This window comes from Arvicanthis niloticus, chromosome 4 (genome assembly GCF_011762505.2).
Source record: "Arvicanthis niloticus isolate mArvNil1 chromosome 4, mArvNil1.pat.X, whole genome shotgun sequence".
Lineage (NCBI taxonomy): Eukaryota > Metazoa > Chordata > Mammalia > Rodentia > Muridae > Arvicanthis > Arvicanthis niloticus.
This window is the reverse complement of record NC_047661.1, coordinates 15,311,076-15,335,966: the sequence shown is the minus strand read 5'-3', so window position 1 is coordinate 15,335,966 and position 24,891 is coordinate 15,311,076. Positions and strand designations below refer to the sequence as shown.

At 38.4% G+C, this 24,891-nt stretch overlaps 1 protein-coding gene across 9 annotated transcripts in view; it reads right to left on the bottom strand.

The window, feature by feature from the left end:
- Phc3 (polyhomeotic homolog 3) overlaps window positions 1–24,891 on the bottom strand; it is a 79,601-nt gene that overhangs the window by 34,117 nt on the left and 20,593 nt on the right. For 5 of the 9 annotated variants that reach the window (XR_013109750.1, XR_013109753.1, XM_076932216.1 and 2 more), the window contains exons 6-10: window positions 23,372–23,470; window positions 17,080–17,323; window positions 4,826–5,697; window positions 4,492–4,539; window positions 278–431 (exon numbers count right to left, since the gene is read on the bottom strand). Coding sequence is in view for 4 of the 9 variants with exons in the window: in XM_076932216.1 (XP_076788331.1) it covers window positions 278–431; window positions 4,492–4,539; window positions 4,826–5,697; window positions 17,080–17,323; window positions 23,372–23,470 (1,417 nt within the window). In the remaining 5 variants the exon portion in view is untranslated. The remainder of the gene's footprint in view (window positions 1–277; window positions 432–4,491; window positions 4,540–4,825; window positions 5,698–17,079; window positions 17,324–23,371; window positions 23,471–24,891) is intronic. The other 4 variants (XR_013109751.1, XM_034499944.2, XR_013109752.1 and 1 more) reach the window with 3 other exon arrangements.

Below are 24,891 nucleotides of genomic sequence, written 5' to 3'. Positions count from 1 at the left end.
AATTATAATGCTTAAAACATCATGTTTTCTTTGGGTGGTGCTAAAAGTTTTATAAACCAGTAACTTTCCACTGCTATTAAACAATTTTCCAAGAAAACAAGCAATTTTTATTCTTTAATAAGACAATATTCTTCATACATTTTAAATTTTTAAATATAATCTATCTTTTGCTACAGTTAACAATAGTATACGTTAGTTTAATGCTATCTCTAAAAAAGGAAAAGTCTTATTACTGACATCTATCAAATAGAATCTTGTATACTTTGTACCTCCTCACCTAACAATGGGTGTTCAGCTGTCAGGTCCTCTCCTCTCCCCACAGTGATCGCTGCTGGAGACAAGGTGGGGGGTGGGGGGGTCCGGTCCATCCTTGCACACTCATCGGACTCCTCTGGCATTTCCTCCTCACACACGTCTTCTACTTGATAAACCTGCAATGACAAGCCATACTACCTTGAAATATTTCCAAAAATACATTTAATGTAAAAATACATTAAAGTTTTAATTCTAAATGCATTAAATTTAAAAGCAAAGCAAACGACAATGCTGACAACTTGAAAGGAGAACTCTGGAAGTTTGGAAGCACTCATAAGAATGTTTTATAAGACCTTGTAGTGTGTCACTGAAAGCAAGCTGTGGGCCAGCTAGGTAAGCTTTCCAAAATGATACTGGCCACATCTGAACAAATTTTTTTCGAATGAAAAAAAGGTATATTGCTTTACCTAATCAAATAACTATTTCAAAAATACCATTGCTTTTGTTCATTTCTACCTGTCATGAATCAAATAGGTAATAGTGCTTTTTACACTCCAAGTAAACTTCCAAAATAATGTATGTCAGGCCAATACACTGCCAAGGAAATTATATATATTACTCATTATTATAGACTAAGTTATGAAAATTACTGTCTATGAAACCGCAGGAAAGCCAGCAATGATATTTTTATTCCCTTTCTGTTGTATTTAGGAATCAAGTGAACGCTTAGAAGCTAGTATGATATATGCAGAAAACATCTTTCTCTAACACAGTACACACACCCTAAGCTATACAGACTCTATTTTGGGTTCCCATGGGAAGGTTTAGTCCCTTTTATCCAAGTATAAAGATTTCCTGAAGTACTGTGACATCAAAATCATGGAGAGGGAGCCATGAAATTACAACAAAATGACTCAGCTAATACTTTGTTAAACCTAAGGAGTAAGTTTCAGAGTGCTTCTGGGAATTAGCAGATGAAGGACTCTGACGGCTCGGTATTTATGAAAGATGACCCTCTACTAACACAAAGCTGGAGAGCAGCTCATGTCTTTTCGTGTGCCAAAGCTTTCACCTTAATTTACAAAGGATGAGGATTTCTTTAAAAAAAGATTTAACTAATTAAAATGGCAATAAAGCTTAACAAAATTAAAAAAAAAAAACCTGAACACTCATAAAATAAAATAACTTCAAGTGACATCCAATATTATATTTTTAGTTAAATTGCTGAAAAAAGTTTGATAATTTTAGGTATCTAGAATTTAATATGGAAATATTCAGGATTTCTGAATCTGGCATAAACCATGTAAAGTACTATGGAGTTTCATTTATGAAGATATACATGACAATAAGTAATACTAGTTTAAAAACAAACACTAACTCTAAGCATCTATTTAGAATAAAGTAAAACATCTGTCCAGGAATGGTGGCACAGCCTTGTAATTCTAGCATTTAGAAGCCTGGAACAAAATACTGAGCTCACAGCCAGGCTGGGCACACAGCAAGACCCCATGGAAACAACAGCAAAAAAAAAAAACAAACATGAGCCCCCATCACAAAAAAAAAAAATCTTTCTAAAATTCCACTAGAGTCATTTTATATTTAACATAATATCTTGAACTATTATCCAAATTAAGTTCTAAATAGGCAACATTTTTTTTTTTGTAAGACACTTTTTCACAACCCAGAAACTAGAAAATGGTTTCATCACAAGTGGAAGCAGTCACTGTCACTTTTATACCACACAGTGGATGGTCACTAGTGTCTGTCTGTTCATGGTAACAGCAGTGCTTGATATGAGGGTAAAGGTCAGCATAGGATAAGTCACTGCTCCAAATGTCTAGGGGTTAACAAAGATGACAATCAGCAAACATAAAGTAGACGTTCCTGGTACTGACTGGTAGCACAGTGCCAGCTCACAGGAGGGGTAGCAGAGCTGCTGGGGAAGCAGACAGCCGCTTTATTAAGCAGTCCAGTTTAAGCCATTACATTCCCTTTGATAGACTACACAGTCCCTACAAAGAACATGACTACTAAGCTGCCACAGCTCTCTCCACCCTTGACCCTGCCATGCACTGCTAAACAGCTACTTACAGTATCTTTTAAGCAATCAAAGCTTGACCATGAACAGAATTATGGTTTTTGAAAAGTATTTTTTTTTTAAATAAAAGGCTTCATGAATAGCATTGTTTTTCAAATTTCCATCAAGGAACACTATAAAATAGTTAACATTCTTAAGATGGGCTTAAATATAGAGATCTCTTCACAGTCTCCACATAGAAGAAAACAAGTTAACAGGTAAATAAAGTAGGCAAAAGAAATTTGTCACACACATCTGGGACAATCAGCCCAAACACCATCTAAACACAACAACCAAAGTACTAAGAAAGGCAGGTAACTGGAGGTTTTGCTCACAAGATCATCACAAACCACCTGCACGAGTTCTATTTATCTCAGAACTATAACTATTGTAAACATAACGAAGACCACCAAACTTAACTCAGTAAAGTCCATATTCCTATCTGTCTCCCTTTCCTAAATAAACTGAGGAACATTTGTTTATTAGTTCTAAATTATCTACCCTCAACAGGTCTTATTTATACCTAAATCTCAACTTAAAATATATATATCTTTTTTAGAAATATCTTTTCTGGAAATATACTGACTTAGTTTGATAATTCACATTTTTCATTCAAATGTTTATATCTTCTTATTGGAAAGAAATAAGTACTTGAAATAATAAAGGGTGGTTTTGATGAATTAAAAAAAAAAAACTTTTGTAACAACAACAACAAAACAGCCGCTTAATCAACAGCTGATGTGAAAAGAATGGAAAGGAAACTAGCAGGCAGACAGCAACGGAGGAACTTTCCATAAATGACAGTGGCCTTGCTTTCAAAACAGGGGGCAAAATCAGCAAAATAAATCCAATCATATTTCTAACTTAATATTTAAAGTTTTTTATTTTTTGGCAATTCTACCCTAAATATGTTAACCCAAAGTCCTCTTATAAAAAAAAATTTAAAAAATATGGATTATAGAAACTTTCTTATTTACTCGTTGAAAACCAAACACTGGATTAAATGTTGAGAAAATTAAATTATATTTGATTCTTTTGAAAGTACTATATTTTTTCTATATATTTCCTCATTTTTCATGGTTTTGTTTTGGCAGTGCTGGGGATGAACCAGGGCCTGACGCATGCTAAACAGGCCTTCTACCACTGAGCTACATCCTTACAGCAAAACCTGTAGTTAAGTGCTCTAAAAACTCATCAAAAGAAAATACAGAGGCGTAATTAAATGGTTAGCTTCTCTAATACTTGTTTCTCTGAGCTCTGGCTTTCCAGGGTAGTAACAGGTAGGACTGAGCAGCAGCTCTGAGCTCATTAACATCACTTAGGATAGAACTGAGTCTATGAGTCAAATGTCTCAACTAGTGAAGACAGTGTACCTCCTTTCCTTCCTGAGATCACCATTATTTAAATCTACTCTGTGGGAACTCTGAAACCAGGGCTGCTTCTGAACTCACTGGACAGCTCAGGATGACCCAAACTTATGATCTTCTCACTGCAGCTTCCCAAGAATTGGGATAACAAGAGCATCAAACCATGTCTGACACTGAGTGATTTTCAAAGTTTGACACAAAACTTCCTTTTAGAAATTTTTTTTTCTCAGTGAGAGATTGAATTTAGTCATTTTGATTAAACTCATAAAGAACTTATCTCAATTTTTCTATAAACCATCTTCTAAGTTTTAGTAAGTCCTTCAGAGAAAATTTTGAAAAAGAAAAATACTTTCAAGGTACATTTTAGGCACCATGTGGCCGTTTCTAGATGTCCATCCTGACACACTCTCTGAAACCCCATCACTCAAAACTTTTACTCCATGTGTTACACTTCTTTCATTCTTGGTAGCAAAGTCAGAAACTCAAGCTTTTAGCCTTTTAACTGAGAACTAATTTAAGTATATATTTTCTCTTAGTAGAATAGAAATTTTAAAGCCAATTGAGTTTTACAAAGTTGAACTCTACTGTAGAATAAAGTTCTTAACAGTTTTAATTACAAAACATAATTTCATCAGAAAAGTTACATCATACAATCATACCTCTTACATCACAGAAAAGATGCTCAAGGCCCAGGACTTCTGAGTGCATACAACTAAACGGTCAGCTAGAGAAACCATGGCGTTTAAGAACAGACAAGCCAACAGAAGGAAGGGGGCTATGAAGGATAATCACCTTAAGAGAAAAAACTTTGTGCAGATGACACTGGTTCAAATGCATTCCCTTGGGGAAAAAAAAATCAACTCTGTAAAGATAGCAGATGGGTTTGTTTAAATAGTAATAAATTAACGAGGGACTTTAATAACCATCACAAATTTAAAGCATGCAACCATACCACAACAAATGACAGTTTTTCCTTTGCTTATACAATACATTGTCAGAATCTGACACAGGAAAAATACAAGCTTAAAAAATCATAGGCATTGAGACTTAGCAGTATAGCATAGTGTGGGAGAAACAGATTTACGTTCAGTTCAGCAAGAAAGTCAAAGAGCTGCCGAGGGCTTACCACTGGTGGATCAACAGGTGCCGGCGGCTGCACTTGGAGATTTACCGCAACAGTCTGTGGAGGAGGAAGAGTCTGAAATGGCAACTGGACCAAAGCTTCTGCAGCAGGTAGCTCCTCTTCTGACACCAAAGCATTCTGCACCAAAACCTGGCCCTGGGATAGAATTTCAGGCTGCACTTGTAAAGACTGCATAGACTGCAAGGGCAGTGGTGGGATCTGAGCTGGAGGAGATGCCGACATCTGTGGAGGGGTTGCGATCGGGATTGGAGATGACTGTAGGGTTGAATATTGCTGGTGTGATGTTGGGGACACTATCTGCTGACCAGGGGACACCAAGGCAGACTGCTGGACAGGGCCAATGTGTACAACAGGGGATGCTGGAAGTGGAAGATGGGATGGAAGATTCAGCTGTGCTGTGGACTGTACCTGATCAGCAGTAGCCTGCTGCAAATTTGGCCCTGTTTGAAGAGCTGAAGACACAAGAGGGTGTGGCTGGATAAGTGCTTGTGGATGGATAATTATAGTAGGAGACTGACTTGGGGAATGAGGTGGGGGAGGAGACACCACTACAGACTGCTGTGCAGACTGTGCCTGATTAGGAGACACAGTTAAAGGTGGGGGATGGCTCTGAATTGGGGAGCAATGCTGTGACTGGGCATTACTGGGAGCCGGAGAAAGGCCATGGTTTGGGAGTGGGATACAGTGCTGGGATGGGGGAGGCTCTTGACTTGGACTCTGAAGGGTGATTGGCTGAATTTGCTGTTGTTGCTGTTGTAATATCAGCTGATGATGGGAAACTTTAGAAGGTGGTGAATGAAGAGGAATCTGTTGATGTTTGATTAAAGAATGAGGCTGAATTGGAGAATATGAAGCTGTGAGAGAAAAAAATGACAATTAGTACTGATTTCAAAACAAAATAGTTTTACATAAACCTAAAGGAGGAAACTTTGCACATCAGAGTCATAATCACTAGCAGTCTACTGTAAGTCTTTCAGGCATGAATAATTTGAAATTCTGTGACAACATATTTTCCCTGCAAGGCTAAAAATACTAGATGAAGTGAACTATATTGTGAAATGCTGAAGGGAAAACAACCTAACCACATATGTACAATCGCATATGTACAATCGCATATGTACAATCACATATGTGCAATCACATGTGTACAATCACATATGTGCAATCACATGTGTACAATTACATACGTAGGCCTGCATTTGTTCTACTCCTCCTGTCATCAGAGCAGCTTCATTAGCTTTGAGCACTTAGGTCTATGCACTGGAGTCTGTCTCTTCTCTGCAGGAGAAGGATCATCATTCAACAAGTACAGTACACATAAGGGTGACTTCAAGACCAAAGATCTCATCCTATCTATGACAAAACATGTCTCAAACTAATAGCAAAATCAGTTAACTAGAAAGCTTCCCAAGTAAGCATTTCAGCTCAGATAAAGTCTTAATTGTTTGATCAGAAAGAAAACTGTCTCACATAAAACTCCAATTCAGCAAAACACATGACTGAACCTTATAGTGCTCAAGCCAGTCCAAATCTCAGTGAGCAATCTATTTCTCGCAGAGAAGGAAGAAATGAGATCATGCTACCTAAGTGAGGATGGTGTTTATCCCTTTCCACTCAGTGGAAATCCCAGAATGAAGGATAAGGTGACTGGTATCAGATCTCCTCCACAGAGATGCTCACAACAGTGATACCTTTAGACAGGGTCACCCTCAGTTGTGAAAGGTCACCACCATGATGCCTCTTTACAGAGTAGAAGCTAATGAAACCCTACCTATCTAGAACTGGAAACTGAATGTACTGGAAGATAAACAATTGCTTCATACTGCACAAGAGTAAACCCATCTAAGCTGGGCGTGGCAGGCACACCCTTAATCCTAGCGCTGCGAAGTCGAAGGTGCACAGATTTCTGACTTAGAGGCCAGCTTGATCTAATAGCAAGTTCCAGGCCATTGAGGGCTATAAGGAAACTCCGTGTCAAAGTCTCTACCCGCCCCGCCCCCAAACAAAATAGTCATCTATATCAAATATAAAAACAGAATTTTTTAATCCTGCAATGAAAATATAAATGTTATATAACAACTTACATCATTTTATTTATATTCATCATTTTATTATTTTATTTATATTCATATTATTTTGTCATTTTATTTATATTCATATTTATATTCACCATTTTATATTCATTTAAGACAACAGCATTATATAAACTTCTAATAACTTTTTTTGTTAAACATTTTTATAGTTGATTAAAATTTAGAATTTAGAGATCAGACTGAAAAGACTTCTCAACAGTTAGGAACACTGGCTGTTCTTTCAAAGGACCCAAATTTGGCTCCCAGCACCCACACAGCTACTCATAACTACCTATAACTCCAGTCCCAGGGGATCCAGTGCCCTCTTCTGCCTTCCTCAGTTACCAGGAACATGTGAGGTACACACATACACAGCCAAAAATCATATAAAATGATTTGTTTAAAAACTATAGCAGTCCTTTAAAGAAATTAGCATCTAATTAATATCTCAAAAAGTATTTAGAAATGTCAATAGATATCTCCTAATTATTTTTAGACAGAGGACTGAGGTTACAGCTCAGTGTTAGAACAGATGCTTAGAATGCCTATGTCACAGATTCAAATCAACAACTGAAAAAAATTGGTCTAAAATTTAATCTACAAATATTTTCACATAATTCAAACTAAGACGGTCAGCCCTTTACCAATGTGGTGACAGCTCTGCTACACAGTATTCAAAAGAGAACAGTGAATGAAATCCTGCAGTTCTCTAAGTGCTCTCAAGTCTCTCATCAATACACATACAACGGCTGTGGAGGAAGTGGCTTCCTCCTTCTTTCAGATAAGGAAATAGATCTTTTTGCCTCCCTTTAAAAGACAAAGTCATAATTTAATTTTATCACCTTTCCCAAACACTTTATTTTTAATTATGTGTCCATGTGTGGTGTGTGCACCTGAGTGTGAGTTACTGGGAAGGCCTGAAGACGGCATCAAGAATCTCTGGAGCTGGAGCTACAGATGGCTGTGAACCATCCGCCATGGGGTCTAGGAACAGATGTCTAGTCCTTGTAAGAACAATCATAATTAACTACTAAGTGTCTCCAACCTCATATGGATCATGCTCCTGAACACAGGTAATGCATCCACTAGAATAAACGTTTTGTGATCTAGTAGGTAATCAATCTGGTATTTTAGTAAAGTAAAAGTCTATTATTCATCTAAATTAAAATCTTCTCAGATCAAAAGTCAGAGTGCAGGGACAATCCTAAAATAGAGGACAAGGATTGTGAACGAGGAAAGCTGACCATGTCTAGAAAGCTGTGCTTTACTGGTGACTTTCTCCAACTTTAATGAACACTTTATTATTGACAGAGTGGCCTAATACTTAAAAGATTAATGACTGACATAATTGCTCATTATTTACAATAATATATCATTTTATTCAGTAATTACTACAACTCCATGAAGTATACATGGTACTAAACTAATCCAATATTTGCCAGATTAACTAAAATCACATATCAAGTCCTGAGTCCAGGGCTATATTGTAAACTGTTTATTCCCCTTTCCCCAAATTCACATGTTGAAACCAAACCCACAAAGTGGCAATATTTAGAGATGGAGAGGCCAGGAAATTAAGGTCACAAGAGATCCTGGGAGTAAGGCCGTAACACAGCAGAGATTTGTATACCAATAAAAAGAGATCCAGGGCTGACAATGTGACTCAACAGGTAAAGCCACTTGCTGCCAACCCTGATGACCTGGTTCAATCCCTGGGACCCACACAGCAGAAGGCAAGATCCAACTCCTACATGTTGTCCTCTGACCTCGACATGCACTCTGAAATGCTTGTGCTGCCTACACTACCCTACATACAAAATAAGCAAGTAACCCCCAAACAAAGTTTATACAGAAGTAGCAGAGAGACCCCCCTCAACACTGTACACTCACAGGAAAGTCCATGTGAGGACAAAGAAGTGACAAGGCAAAAAGACACTCTAGTTCAGACTTTGACCTGGGACCTCCAGGGTACCTAGATAAACCAATAGAGGACTTTTTCACTAAATGTTGAATTACTGTCTAAACGGGAAAAAAAAAGATTAAAAAAAAAAGACAAAAAAGCACTCTTAAAAACTGCTTAAATGTGAACTTTTACATATATATATATATTTTTGATGCTACCCACATCCACTTGGGTCTTCCTTTTTTTTTTTATTGAATATTTTATTTACATTTCAGATGTTATCCCCTTACTCCATTACCCCCGACCCCGGCACAGGAAACCCCTATCCCCTCCTCCCTCCTCCTGCTTCTATGAGGATGTACCCCTACCTAACCCCACAATCCCACCTCCCCACCCTCAAGTTCCCCCACACTCAGCATCGAGCCTTCATGGGACCAAGGATCTCCTCTCTCACTTTTGCAAAACAAGGCCATTCTCCCCTACATATACAGCTGGACTCATGTGTCCCTCCCTATGTGCTCCCAGGCTGGTAGTTTAGACCCTGGGAGCTCTAGTTGGTTGTTATTGTTGCTCTCCTCATGGGGCTGCAAACCCTTTCAGCTCCTCCAGCTCCTTCTAATTCCTCCATTGGAAGCCCCTTGATCAGTTCAATGGTTAGCTGTGAGCATCCACCTCTGAATATGTCAGACTCGGGCAGACCTCTGAGGAGGCAGCTATATCAGGCTCCTGTCAGCATGCACTTCCTGGCATCCACACCAGCGACTACCTTTGGTGACTGCACATGGGATGGATACCCAGGTGGAATGGTCTCCAGTCTGCCCCTCCTTCAGTTTCTGTCCCACACTTGTCTCCATATTTGCTCCCTTGAGTATTTTGTTACTCCTTCTAAGAAGGACCAAAGCACCTACACTTTGGTCTTCCTTCTTCATGAGCTTCATGTGGTCTGTGAGTTGAATCTTGGCTATTTCAAGCTTCTGGGCTAGTAACCAATTATCAGTGAGTGAATACCATGTATGTTCTTTTGTGATTGGGTTACCACACTCAGGATATTTTCTAGTTCCATCCATGTGCCTAAGAATTTCTCAAATTCAGTGTTTTTAATAGCTGAGTAATACTCCATTCTGTAAATGTACCACATTTTCTGTATTCATTCCTCTGCTGAAAGACATCTGGGTTCTTTCCAGCTTCTGACTATTATAAATAAGGCTGCTATGAACATAGAGGGGCATTTGTCCTTGTTATATGTTGGAGCATCTTCTGGGTATATGCCCAGGAGTGGTATAGCTGGGTCCTTAGGTAATGCTATGTCCAGTTTTCTAAGGAACCAACAGACTGATTTCCAGAGTGGTGGTACCAGCTTGCAATCCCACCAACAATGGAGGAGTGTTCCTCTTTCTCCATATTCTTACCAGTATCTATTATCATCTGAGTTTTTGATCTTAGCCATTCTGACTGGTGTGAGATGGTATCTCAGGGTTGTTTTGATTTGCATTTCCCCAATGACTAAGAATATTGAACATTTCTTTAGGTGCTTCTCGGCCATTCAAGTTTCCTCAGTTAAGAATTCTTTGTTTAGCTCTGTACCCCATTTTTAATAGGATTATTTGATTGTCTGAAGTCTAATTTCTTCAGTTCTTTGTATATATTGGATATTAGCCCTCTATCGGATGTAGGACTGGTAAAGATCTTTTCCCAATCTGTTGGTTGTCGTTTTGTCCTATTGACAGTGTCCTTTGCCTTATAGAAGTTTTGCAATTTTATGAGGTCCCATTTGTCAATTCTTGATCTTAGAGCATAAGCCATTGGTGTTCTGTTCAGGAACTTTTCCCCTGTGCTCAGGTATTCAAGGGTGTTCCCCACCGTCTCTTCTATTAGTTTCAGTGTATCTGGTTTTATGTGAAGGCCCTTTAACCACCTGGACTTGACCTTTGTACTAGGAGATAAGAATGGATTGATTTGCATTGTTCTATTTGCTGACCTCCAGTTGAACCAGCACTATTTGTTGAAAATGCTGTCCTTTTCCCACTGGACAGTTTTAGCTCCTTTGTCAAAGATCAAATGATCATAGGTGTGTGAGTACATTTCTGGATCTTCGATTCTATTCCATTGATCAACTTGCCTGTCTCTATACCAATACCATGCAGTTTTTATCACTATTGGTCTGAATTACAGCTTGAGGTCAGGGATAGTGATTCCTCTAGAAGTTTTTATTGTTGAGAATAGTTCTAGCTATCCTAGAATTTTTGTTATGCCAAATGAATTTGCAAATTGCTCTTTCTATCTCTATGAAGAATTGATTAAGAATTTTGATGGGGACTACATTGAATTTGTACATTGCTTTTGGCAAGATGGTCATTTTTACTATATTAATCCTGCCAATCCACAAGCATGGGAGATCTTTCCATCTTCTAAGATCTTCTTTGATTTCTTTCTTCAGAGACTTGAAGTTCTTGTCATACAGATCTTTCACTTGCTTGGTTAGATTCACTCCAAGGTATTTTATATTATTTGTGACTATTGTGAGGGGTGTCATCTCAATTTCTTTCTCAGGCTGTTTATCCTTCAAGTAAAATAAGGCTACTGATTTGTTTGAGTTGATTTTATATCCAGCCATTTTACTGAAGTTGTTGATCAGGTTTAGGAGTTCTCTGGTGGAAGTTTTAGGGTCACTTAAGTATACTATCCTATCATCTGCAAATAGTGAAATTTTGACTTCTTCCTTTCGTATTTGTATCACTTTGACTTCCTTTTGTTGTTTAATTGCTGTGGCTAGGACTTTCAGTACTATATTGAATAGATAGGGTGAGAGTGGGCAGCCTTGTCTAGTCCCTGATCTTAGTGGGATTGCCTCAAGTTTCTCTCCATTTAGTTTGATGTTGGCTACTGGCTTGCTGTATATTGCATTTACTATGTTTAGGTATGGGCCTTGAATTCCTGATCTTTCCAAGACTTTTAACATAAAGGGATGTTGAATTTTGTCAAATGCTTTCTCAGCATCTAGTGAGAGGATCATGTAGTTTTTTCCTTTGAGTTTGTTTATATAGTGAATTACATTGATGGATTTGCAAATACTGAACCATCCCTGCATTCCTGGGATAAAGCCTACTTGGTAACAATGGATGACTGTTTTGATGTGTTCTTGGATTCGGTCTGCAAGTATTTTATTGAGTATTTTTGCATCAATATTCGTAAGAGAGACTGGTCTGAAGTTTTCTCTCCTTGTTGGGTCTTTGTGAGGTTTAGGTATGAGTGTAATTTTGGCTACATAGAAAAAATTGGGTATTGTTCCTTCTGTTTCTATTTTCTGAAATAGTTTGAAGAGCACTGGTATTAGGTCTTTCTTCCTTGAAGGTCTGATAGAATTCTGCACTAAAACCATCTGGTCCTGGGCTTTTTTTGATGGGGAGACTTTTAATGACTGTTGCTATTTCTTCTGGGATTATGGGACTATTTAGATGGTTTATCTGCTCCTGATTTAACTTTGGTACCTGGTATCTGTCTAGAAAATTGTCCATTTCATCCAGATTTTCCAATTTTGTTGAGTATAGGCCTTTGAAATATAGGATCTGATTATTTTTTTTTAATTTCCTCAGTTTCTGCTGTTATGTCTCCCTTTTCAGTTCTGATTTTATCAATTTGGATACTGTCTCTGTGCCCTCTGGTTAGTCTGGCTAAGGGTTTATCTATCTTGTTGATTTTCTCAAAGAACCACCTCCTGGTTTTGTTGATATTTTCTATAGTTCTTTTTGTTTCTACTTGGTTGATTTCATCCCTGAGTTTATTATTTCCTGCCTTCTACTCCTCTTGGGTGTATTTGCTTCTTTTTGTTCTAAAGCTTTCTCAAGTGTGCTGTCAAGTTGTTAGTGTATGCTCTTTCCAGTTTCTTTTTGTAGGCACTTAGAGCTATGAGTTTTCTTCTTAGCACTGCTTTCATTGTGTCCACAAGTTTTGGTATGTTGTGTCCTCATTTTCATTAAATTCTACAAAGTCTTTAATTTCTATCTTCATTTTTTTCCTTGACCAAGTCATCATTGAGTAGAGCGTTGTTCAGTTTCCACATGTATGCGGGCTTTCCACATACATTGTTTTTGTTATTATTGAAGACCAGCCTTAGTCCATGGTGATCTGATAGGATGCAAGGGATTATTTCAATATATTTGTATCTGTTGAGGCTTGTTTTGTGACCAATTATATGGTCTATTTTGGAGAAGGTACCATGAGGTGCTGAGAAAAGAGTGTATTCTTTTGTTTTAGGATGAAATGTACTGTAGATATCTGTTAAATCCATTTGGTTCATAACTTCTGTTAATTTCACTGTGTCTCTGTTTAGTTTCTGTTTCCATGATCTGTCCATTGGTGAGAGTGGGGTGTTGAAATCCCCCACTATTATTGTCTGAGGTGCAATGTGTGCTTTGAGCTTTAGCAAAGTTTCTTTTATGTATGTGAGTGCCCCTGCATTTGGAGCATAGATGTTCAGAATTGAGAGTTCATGTTGGTAGATTTTTCCTTTGATGAGTATGAAGTGTCCTTCCTTATCGTTTTTGATTACTTTGGCTTGAAAGTTGATTTTATTTGATATTAGAATGGCTACTCCAGCTTGTTTCTTGAGACCATTTGCTTGGAAAATTGTTTTCCATCCTTTTACTCTGAGGTAGTGTCTGCCTTTGTCACTGAGGTGTGTTTCCTGCATGCAGCAAAATTCTGGGTCCTGTTTATGTATCCAGTCTGATAGTCTATGTCTTTTTATTGGAGAATTGAGTCCATTGATATTAAGAGATATTAAAAAAATGATTTTTGCTTCCTGTTATTTTTGTTATTAGAGGTAGAAATATGTTTGTGTAGCTATCTCCTTTTGGGTTTATTGGAAGATTACTTTCTTGCTTTTTCTAGGTTGTAGTTTCTCTCCTCATGTTGGAGTTTCCCATCAATTATCCTTTGAAGTGCTGGATTTGTGGGAAGATAGTGTGTAAATCTGGTTTTGTCATGGAATATCTTGGTTTCTCCATCTATAGTGACCGACAGTTTTGCTGGGTATAGTAGTCTGGGCTGGCATTTGTGTTCTCTCAGGGTATGATAATGATATCAGTCCAGGATGTTCTGGCTTTTATAGTCTCTGGTGATAAGGCTGGTGTAATTTGTTGTTTTTTGTTTTGTTTTGTTTTGTTTTGTTTTGTTTTGTTTTTTTGGTTTTTGGTTTTTGGTTTTTGGAGACAAGGTTTCCAGGACCTTGGCTGTCCTGGAACTTACTCTGTAATCCAGGCTGTCCTCCAACTCAAAAAATCCACATGCCTCTGCCTCCCAAGTGCTGGGATTAAAGTTGTGCACCACCACAGCCTGGTGGCTGGTGTAATTCTTATAGGTCTGCCTTTCTATGTTACTTGACCTTTTTCCCTTACTGCTTTTAGTATTTTTTCTTTGTTTTGTGCATTTGATGTTTTGATTATTATGTGACGGGAGGTATTTCTTTTCTGGTCTAGTCTATTTCTTTTCTGGTCTAGTCTATTTGGAGTTCTGTAGGCTTCTTATATGCTTACGGACATCTCTTTCTTTAGGTTAGAACAGTTTTCCTCTATAATTTTGTTGAAGATATTTACTGGCACTTTAAGCTGGGAGTCTTCACCCTCATCTATGCCTATCATCCTGAGGTTTGGTCTTCTCATTGTGTCCTGCATTTCCTGAATGTTTTGGGTTAGGAGCTTTTGGCATTTTGTATTTTCTTTGACAACTGTGTCTGTGTTTTCCATAGTATCTTCTGCACATGAGATTCTGTCTTCTATGTCTTATATTCTGTTGGTGATGCTTGCATCTATGACTCCTGATCTCTTTCCTAGGTTTTCTATCTCCAGGGTAGTCTCCCTTTGAGATTTCTTTATTGTTTCTACTTCCATTTTTAGATCCTGGATGGTTTTGTTTAATTCCTTCACCTGTTTGTTTGTGTTTTCTTGCAATTCTTTAAGGGATTTTTATGTTTCCTCTTTAAGGGCTTCTACCCGTTTACCTGCGTTCTCCTGTATTTCTTTAAGGGAGTTATTTATGTCCTTCTTAAAGTCCTCTATCATCATCATGAGAAGTGATTTTAATTCTGAATTCTGCTTTTCCGGTGTGATGGTGTGTCCAGGACTTGCTATGGTGGGAGAACTGGATTCTGATGATGCCAAGTAACTTTGGTTTCTGTTGCTTATGTTCTAGTGCTTGCCTTTCACCATCTGGTCAACTCTAATGCTACCTACACTCACTGTCTCTGGCTGGAGCCTGTCTTTCCAGTTATCTTACTTATGTCAGAACTCTTCAGGGTCCAGATGTCTCTGTGATCCTATGATCCTGAGCTCCTGAGTGGAAGAGCTCCTGGGACTCAGGCCACCTCTGGAATCCTGAAATCCTGCTGCTCTGAGTGTAGTGGCTCCTCTAGAATGGCTCAGGATATAGTGTCTTCACAGGAACAGACCAGCTAGGTGTCTGCCCCAGCCAAAAGGACCAAGTGAGGGGCAGAAGGGGAGTGGTATTCTGGAGAGGCAGGGTTTGGGTAACTGAAGGATCCTGGGCACCCCAGTTACCTTTATATATTAAAAAACAAAACTATCAGAATTATCAGTTGGGCTGATATCAGAGGATGAGACCGAAGATCTGTCATGAGTTCAAGACCAGCCTGAGCTACTTCTAAATAAATAAATAAATAAATAGAATTACTAACAAGGAAAGGCTTCTACTCTTAAGGACAAATGGTAAAGAAAATCAAGTGATTTTTACACCCTAAAAATACATGCAAGAAAACAGTAACCATGTCTACTATAGTAACTATTAGGCAACTATATTAGAATACAAATAGAGGGTTTAGTCTTTTTCTCTATTTAAAATGACTGTTGGCATAGTTCTAGCTAAAGAAAAAAATAAGATGGCAGGTCTCACTAGAAACTATACCCTCAAGTACCCAGTCACTTCAGGCTGAGGAGGCCAATGGTACTCCCCACTGGCTCTCACAGTCCTTTTGATGTTACTTTGAGGCTGACAATACTCCAGACAATGCTCTGCAAAAACCCAATTATCTGGTCATAGAGACAACACAGACAGGACATAGAGATTTATAAAAATGAAAACACATCTAATTACAGCATGAAAGGATTTGTTAGCAAAGTTTATCGTACATATCTAAGATTTAAGCACTGTGATAACTAAATAACGCTAATGGGAATCACTGTGTGATAATTTCTAAAGTGTAAGTGTGGAAAACTGAGTGGCTGATTCACCAAATACATAGCTGCCTACCTTTCACAGACAAATGAGTATAAAGCACAACTTAGTGCTATCAAAACTAAAAGGTGAAGCTGAAAGAAGATTATGACATAATCAAGTAGTGTGCTAAAAATCAATGCTATCACAGCAGAAATGCTCAAATCACTACTGGACCACCTGCAAGAAATTTGCTATCTAGTAAGGAAGCTTGAGTTCAGGAAGCATATAAACAAGGCCTGTTGTGAAAGTTCAGAGTCAGGACACATTTCAACTTAGAGAAATCAGACGATTGAGATTTGGTGAAAGAAAGAACACTGACAATAATAACACAGAAGAAATATGAAAAGAAGTTAAAGCGATATAACTCCATATTAGAACACTTGTGTAGAATGCATGTGAGACTCTAGATTCAATCCCAGTACCAAACACAGAGAGTCTAGATGGGGAAAGAAGTAGATTTCAACAGTATAGAACAAAAAACAGGGACCTGCCTCTAGAAAGCCCAAGGTTTTGACTTTATGAACTAGGAAGCAGGGTTACCTGCAGAAGAGACCATAATAGCCTGGTAAGAGTGGAAAGATGAAGTCCCACACTGGTGGTGGTGGTAGATGAGGGGTTGAAAATCATGTCCTTATTTGCAAAATCTTTTGTTTTGAAAAGTAACAAATTATTCCTACTAATGACTTACACAAAATACACTTAATTTTTTTCTAAAAACTTTTTAAAAATGTTCTACTAAAGCTAAGACATACTTTTTTAAGAGCTAAAAGGTTTTACTGACTTAAAGGGAGACCAGCACAACATAAAGATGTTAGTCAAGTGGCAAGTAACAGCAATGGCAGACCATCTTCTCAGCTGTCATAATCTGTTTTAGCTACTAGGCATTCTTCGTGTTGTTCTCAAGCTACTCAATGAGGTCTTCTTTAGCTGACAAACCTTCTCGTTTTAAAGTGCTTCAACAGTGTCAGTCTTACTCAGGTAGCAGACACCCTTTGCTATGAGACAGCTCCTTTCCAAGACCATTTACCCACCTGGTGCTATTAACTGGTGAATGCTTGATGTCCGTGTGACGGCTGTGCTCCGAGATTCCAGACCTGGGCTTCCTCCCTTCTTGCTCTCTGGAGAAGGGTCTCGTTGGCTGATTTTAGAACTGGTCACTGTTGTTTTATTATGGCAAATTGTCAAGGACTGGGTTTGACCAGTGCTTTTTGGTGGGCCATTCTGTGAGCTAGATAAGACACCCAGCTTCTGGCTGCGTAATGTTAAATTCTGAACCTAAGAACCACATAACAAAAAGTAAAGATAAAAACAGATGGCTTTAGCTCATATGGGAAACATTATAACAATTACAGCAATGACTATTATGCCTCTTACACAAGGAGAGCCAAGCTCCTTCGACAACTCACTGATCCCTAGGGAAAGGAGAGCTGCCCATCTAAGTGAGCATCTTAAATGTTATGTGGCAGGTTTTAAAGGTCCTAAGGGCAGGTATGGGCCGGTGTGAGTGATGAAGAGCAGGAGGATGGGAAGAACAAGAGGGGCTAAATGAAAACCAAACAAAGACTGAGGGGAGGGCTGTCAGCAATGATCTGTAACTGTGAAGAGAGAGCTCTGCAAGCCGCTGCACTGAAAGTGACTAACCGTGTTAGGGCAGTGCTGCCAGACTCCTGACTCATCCAATCAGCTACTCCATCGTGATACTCATGGGAAGCATATCAGGAACTTAAATGTAAATAAGGTTACAGATCATTCCTGAGAACTGGCTTTTCTGAGCTGAAATATGATACATAGCTCTGAAAGGGGTCTGTGTGTCCTGCCTACACCAGGGCCATTCTAACCACTGTAAACTGACAGGCTTATCCCATTTCATCTCGTTTGAGCTTATACCGTTCTCAACAGAAAAGCAGAAAATGCTTCACCAAAAGCTGCATGGCTTCTTCCTATCTGGAACACCCACCAAATACAGTTAATGCTAGCAATGGTCCTCGGAGAGTCAAAGGAAGTTCCAACATAGACATGCTGCTGAGTTGTACCGTCTGCCGTCTCGGTGTCCTGACTCTATACCCACCTTAGCTAGTACTCAAGGCTATAATCCCTGTCAAATGCCAAACAGTGTCAACAGAAGGCAAATAAATGTTCATGACAGGCAAGCTTCAACCAATTCTGTAGCTACAGTTAATTTGAAGAAATGAAGTACCTCTCCATTCAACATCACAAAAGACACATGTATTAAAAGCTTGGTGCCGTATGCATGTGTTTGGAGGCAGCTCCTTTGGGAATGATGGAGGAGAACGCTACCTTCCTCAGTGCTTACTCAGCAAAAGGACTTACAAATTTGAATAGACTATTAGGAGGCAGATCTGTAAAAGAGGACATCTGGGGCCTTGGTCCTTTCCTGCCACCTTCTCTGCCTGTCTGCCAAAAAGTAAACAAGTTGGTCTACCATACACTCCCTGACATGACAGTCTGTCTCTTTGGCCCACACACTCCCTGCCATGATGCTCTGCCTCTATGCCCCAGAAAAGGATAGCAAGGGCCCACCATGAACTGAAACCACAGGACAAAAGAAATTTCCCTCCTTTTATATTGTTTCTCCTAGGTTAGTAGTCATGGCAACAAAAACTGACTAATACTACCATCGGAAAAACTTTCTGAGTGAGAGCATACTGAGCTTCTCAGATGTTCCTCACATATTTCCCATTGTGTGCCAACATATATTAATAAACATTAGTATTAAAGTTTTTCACAGAAGTAAAATGTACTGTATTCCTTGGGTTGCCAATCAGAAGCTCATGATGTAAGCCCGATCACACTGAACCCACTTTCTCTTCTCCAGTCTACAGTTCTCATGTCCCGGCCAAACTGCTTTCACTGTGCTGTAAATGCACCATGTACATCCTTCATTTGTTCTTGCCCTGCTTGTTGAAATGTCATTCTTTCCCAAGCCCTTATTCCTAGTCCAATAATGCCCTTCCCTCTCTCAGAAGAGCTTCCTGAAGTCCTTTGTGAGAACTCTCTTTCCTCCACTCCAGGATGTTCCCACAATGTCTAGCTGGTGTGTGCATTACTGGTGGGAGTATCTGTGAATGGTGAGACTTGAGCTAACAGGCTCTTATCCTCAGCGATGACATTTCCACTCCTCGTCATTCAGAACCACAAAAACGGGACAATTCCTAAGTCTGGGATATTCTCTTACATCTGATTTTGAAATACACATCATATAACTATTTGAAAGGTCCATTTAAGTTTCTTATGCTAACACTAAAATTTGTTCATATTTACTAACAAACTCCATCAAGTGTCTGGGTGGAGGTACATTAAAATGTCTCTGGGAGAACAGGGATGTAGCTAGGTGGGAGAGCCTTTTTCTAGTATGTCCAGTATTACAAGAAGAAAAAACAACTGTATCAAGGATAGTGGGTCCTAGCACACAGAAGGTAGAAGCAGGAGGATCACAAACAAGTTCAAGGCCAGCCTAAGATACATCATTAATTCCAGCACAATCTTGGCCACATAGCAAGACCTTGTCTCCAAAACTATGTAAATAAATAAATAAATAACTAAAAAAATAAACTCTTCCAGGAAAGGCTACATAATAGAGAATATAACATTTTCCACGAATGATCCATGCAGTAGACCATATGATAATGACAACCAGGAATAAATAACCTGGAAATCTTGAACGAGTCCTTCAGAATAAAAAGTGTGTAAGCAGTAAATGGAGACTTAACACCTGCACTGCCCCCCCCTTCCTGCCCTCCCCCCAATTTCTCTAACACTCTTGCTGTTTCCTGCAATCCTGGAAGAGAGTATACTTTTCTCCACAGTTAAGTAAGATATTGTCAATATGAACTTTTAGACTTTAACTAACCAGCTGCCATCCTCACTCATGTATCAACTTGATATAACTAAATTACAACATAGAAACCAAAGGTAATGTTTATTTACTGTTGGGGAATTACGATTCCTTTGACATTATCACTTTTGAGGGGGGAAAAAAATCCATGCTAAGACCCTGGCTTTAATTTTCATTCCCCCTGAACCAAGCCTATGACATTATAAAAACCTTCTGACATTGAGCATGAGGTTTTTGTTCCTAACTTCACTCTAACATTTTATGATATATAATGAATATATCACTGCCAAAATAGTCTTAAAATCCTTTAAACTTGAATCAAACACTGCAGACATTGTCATGGCGTCCTGTCTCTGCACAAGAGACGGGGAGTCAGTGTCACGCTGTTCACAGTAGAGCTTTAGCTCCCAGGTTTTTAATCAATGAGATCACGTCTCTTCACATCAGCATTCCCCACAGTGCCCTTTCCTAAGGACGATTTCTTACTCTTCTACACACGCCTTTGTGACAGTCATAGTGGTGCACACCTTGAATCTGAGCACTCCAGAGCAAAGCAGCTGGATCTGAGGCCAGCCTGATCGATATATTTTTCCAGGTCAGCTAGAAGTACACAATGAGACTAGGCCATATGTATGTGTATATATACATACATACATACATACACATACATACATACATACATGTGTGTGTATTTCACTGAGGAAAAATTAACTGATATACTGACTTTTGTAGTTTAAATTAGATTATTAAACTACAAATCTTTTTAAAAACTAGAAAGTTTGAAAAGCAACAGTACTGAACCTGGAATTACACCTTCACTGGGTCAGCATCACCAACCAACCACTGCCAGCCTCAAGAGCATAGTATTCACAGAAAAATGCCTAAAGACCAATACTCCTCCAGTTCTCCTGAAAGCCTTAACTAAATCAGACCTCACAGAGCCACTCAGATACGTCACATCCAAGTGTACCAGAAGACAACTTTCATAAACTATATTAGCTGAATTAAAGATTTGTAAGAACATTTTCAGCACGAAAAATAGGTAAGCAAATTGTGCTCCAGACTACATTAAACAGTCATAATCTCCTAAGCAAGTGGTTTAGTGTAGAAACTATAAATCATTTAAGTAGTTATGTTCCTCTCTTCATTTCTAGCCTCTTGAAAACTAAAAACCAAATGTGTGATTTGTCTTCAGGCAATGTCAAATAAAAACAGTAATCAGTAGATATGATATTCTTGTTATGTGGCAGGCAGTGTGCTAAGTAGTTTTACAAGGGGCCTCATTTGTTCCTCGTAACAAGCAAAGTATCACTTCCAGTGTAAGTAAAAAAATTGGCCAGGCAGTGGTGGCGCACACCTTTAATCCCAGCACTTGGGAAGTAGGGGCAGGCGGATTTCTGAGTTCGAGGCCAGCCTGGTCTACAGAGTGAGTTCCAGGATAGCCAAGGCTATACAGAGAAACCCTGTCTCGAAAAAAAAAAAAAAAAAAAAAATGGAGCTTAGCATCTACTGATTGCTACTTATCAGGAGCAAGTTAGGAAAACTGTGGTCACACACTTTACAACTAATGCATGAAAATTAGTTTTTATTATTAAATGTGTTAGTTAATACACAAAGAGGTTCTCAAAAAAAAAAAAAAAAAAGTAAAATAAATAAATCACACAATACTGTTACTACCTCATTTCTTACATTTTACCAGAAACTAAAACATGAAATGAAAACACAGTGCAGCAGGGACAGTGACTCAAGCCTGTAACCCCAGCACTGGGACAGACACTGAGACAAGAACACTGCCTTGAGTTCAAGGTCTGCAGCCTGCATCAAGTGCCAGGCCAGCCAAGAGTACACAGCAAAACCCTGTCAAAAGAGAAAACTGAAAACACACCCCAAATGAACAAAAGATATTATAAATATGTAATTAAATAAGAGGCCAAAAATGACACGATATGAGTCTGCCATTAAGTCCAAAAATAGCATCACATAAAATCTACTCAATTGTTTTAACTGAAAGTTTACTGAATCTAAATAACTTTATGGAGTTTATTGAGGTAGCACGTACAATGGGTGCAGCTGTTCCATGAGTTCTGACAGCAAGTATACACCACATAACCACCGTCCCACCAACACACAAAACATCCTCCTCCATCTTTCCGCTCTGCCTCGAACACCGTTAATCTCATGTTTTCACTATGGAAAATTTCCCCTATTCTGGAAATTTAAAAATACAGAATCCCAGGTGCATTTCTTGTGTCTGGCTTCATGCCAACCACGCTGTTAAGTGTTTACCTGTGACTTGCTCCTCTCACCTGTGAGTATGGTCCCACTGTATGAATACGACACCATCTGCTTACACATTTGGCATTTAAAGACTATTTAGCTGTCATAAACTATTGTAGCTCACCAGTCCTTTCAGACATGCAGGTGAGTGTGTAATAATGCTCATTATGGTTCTGATTTGCATATATATAATGATCTATGATGTTGAACATGTTTTCCATGTGCCCATTTTTTGTTTGGGGTTGTTGTTGATGAGACAGAGTCTTACTTACTGGTTCTGGTCATTGTGAAATTCACTACATAGACCAGGTTGGCCTCAAACTCATGGAGACCTATTTGCCTCCTAAGTGCTGGGATTAAAGCTGTGTGCCATGCCTGGCCTATATATCATCTTTTTAAAAAAAACTATCTCTTCAAATCTTTTGTCCAAACTAACCTCATAATCAATCATTAACTATAGGCTTTTTAAAGATATTCTAGGTACACTCTCTGGTCAGATACATTTATTGTAAGTAGTTTTCCCATCCTGCAACCTGGGTACTTATTTTTTTGTAATGATTCTGTAAAGACTGTTTAGTTTTAATAAAATCCAATTCATCACTATTTCTGTTTCTAGTTAAACTCTTTTGTCCCCTAAGAAAGCCTTGCCTACCCTAGGCTTGCAGAGATGCTGTCCAGAGTTAAGTTTTTACTTTTATCTTTAGGTTTATATTCTACTTTTAGTTTATTTTTGTGAATAAGATACAAGTTAATATTCAGTTTTCCATACTATCAAATAATGAAATATTCTACTTACGTTTTTAACTTAAATTTTGCCTGATTTAATGCATTTTTAAACTTAAAACTATCATCCATTTTGGCTTATGTTTTATATAACTGCTTACAAAGAAATCTACAAAAAATATATAATTCCCATAAAAAAGGAATCTAGTATACAATAAAAGTAAAAATATAATGTGATTAATAAAACTCTCATTAACTTTGGTGAACACCTAATAACCTAAATCTCTGTTCAATTACATTGTCAATTCTATAAAACAATCATGTTCTCAAAGCTCTCGGTGTCATATGAATTTCACCTGAAAGGCATGGCCATGCCCTCTGCAGCAGAGGCTGAACTGAGAGTGCAGTGCCCGTCCCTCCGAGGAGACACAGCCCTCAGGGCACACTGTGAAGCCAGACAGTCTCACCTGAGCAGCTGCAGACTGACAGGAAGGTGACGGTGACGACGAGACAACAGGGATGTCAGACTGTACAGCAGCCACAGTGGTAGCAGGTGTGAAAATCAGCTGTACAGACAGAAAACCAAAAGTAACAGCCTGAGACTAAAGAACATGTCCCACACACAATGTGCAGCAAGCAGGCAAGACACTGAACCCTGTGACAAAGAGACAATGCCAGTTAGGACTACCTCCTAAGCAAAAGGCTTCACATGACAAAGAGAAGGTTGTGATCAAAGAGCTCAAAAGAACCATCGACAGCTTTAAATAGTTCACAATTCTGAGAGTAGGAAAAAAGTCTACTCAAAGAAAAAAAAATGTGTTTTGAAGATATAAAATTCTCAAACCAATTTGTTCCAAATAAAAGCTCCTATCCCAGGATTCCTAAGATGTTAAGTGAAAATAAAACTATGTTAGGATCTAGGTTAATTTCTGGTAAGAAACAGGAAAAGAAACACCAAAAAGTCTCTTCAGTCCACACAGATAACAATGCCACATACTATACTACAATTTCTCCACTACAAGGGACCTAGCTATAGAACAAAGTAAGGTTGCTCTTGATTAAAACTGTCTGTAAAAGGCTATTTATTCTAAATGTAAATGTAGGGTAGTTTTCAGAGTGCTTAGATACACTATTCTAAAGTCATTCCAGGAAATACTCACCTTACTGCTACTTAAACTAAAGTCAATGAGGAATATTTTCTAATCTTGAATATTTACGAGTGGGTATTAAATATACAACACTTGCTTTCACTGTGACTCTCATGCATGTATATACATAATGATCATAGTCACTATCCCTGTCCCATTCCCCTCCACCACTCCTGAGCCCCTTCTTTCCTCTAGATCTTTTACTTTAATTCTTTACTCGCCTACTGAGTCTAAGTAAATTCACCCACAAATGTTCTTATTTTCAGAGCATGCAGTCTCAAATCACTCCACTCCAAAAGGAATATGTTCCATTAGACTGAGTTATATGAATTGCCCATTTTAAAGGTCAAAATCATCACACACACACACACACACACACACAAAATCAAATGGTTCAACATAATTTTAAACCATATTATGAAACACAGTATTAAGGAGAAAAACAACCACAAGAGAAACATGATGTGTACCCCACAATCCATGGGCAGAATAAGAGCTGTGCCCCATCACTTCCCACCAAAAATACCACTGGGAACTTCCCAGCCAACTCCAAATGAAGACCTGGGATCAGATGTATATCCAGTTCATTGGCCAGAAACCTGTATATTAGGGAGGCTGAAGATGCTGAATATCGATAGGATGCTTGCCTGGTATGCCTGAAACCCTGGGTTCAATCTCTAATACTGTGAAATTAACTAATACATATATATATGGCTTATATAAAAACACATATATATGCTAAAACATTTGTCTAACTTTGTCTACATTCCTTCTAAAAAGTTCAACAATTAAATCAGGAAATCAGTAGGAAACTAATTATAATCAATTAACATTTCTAT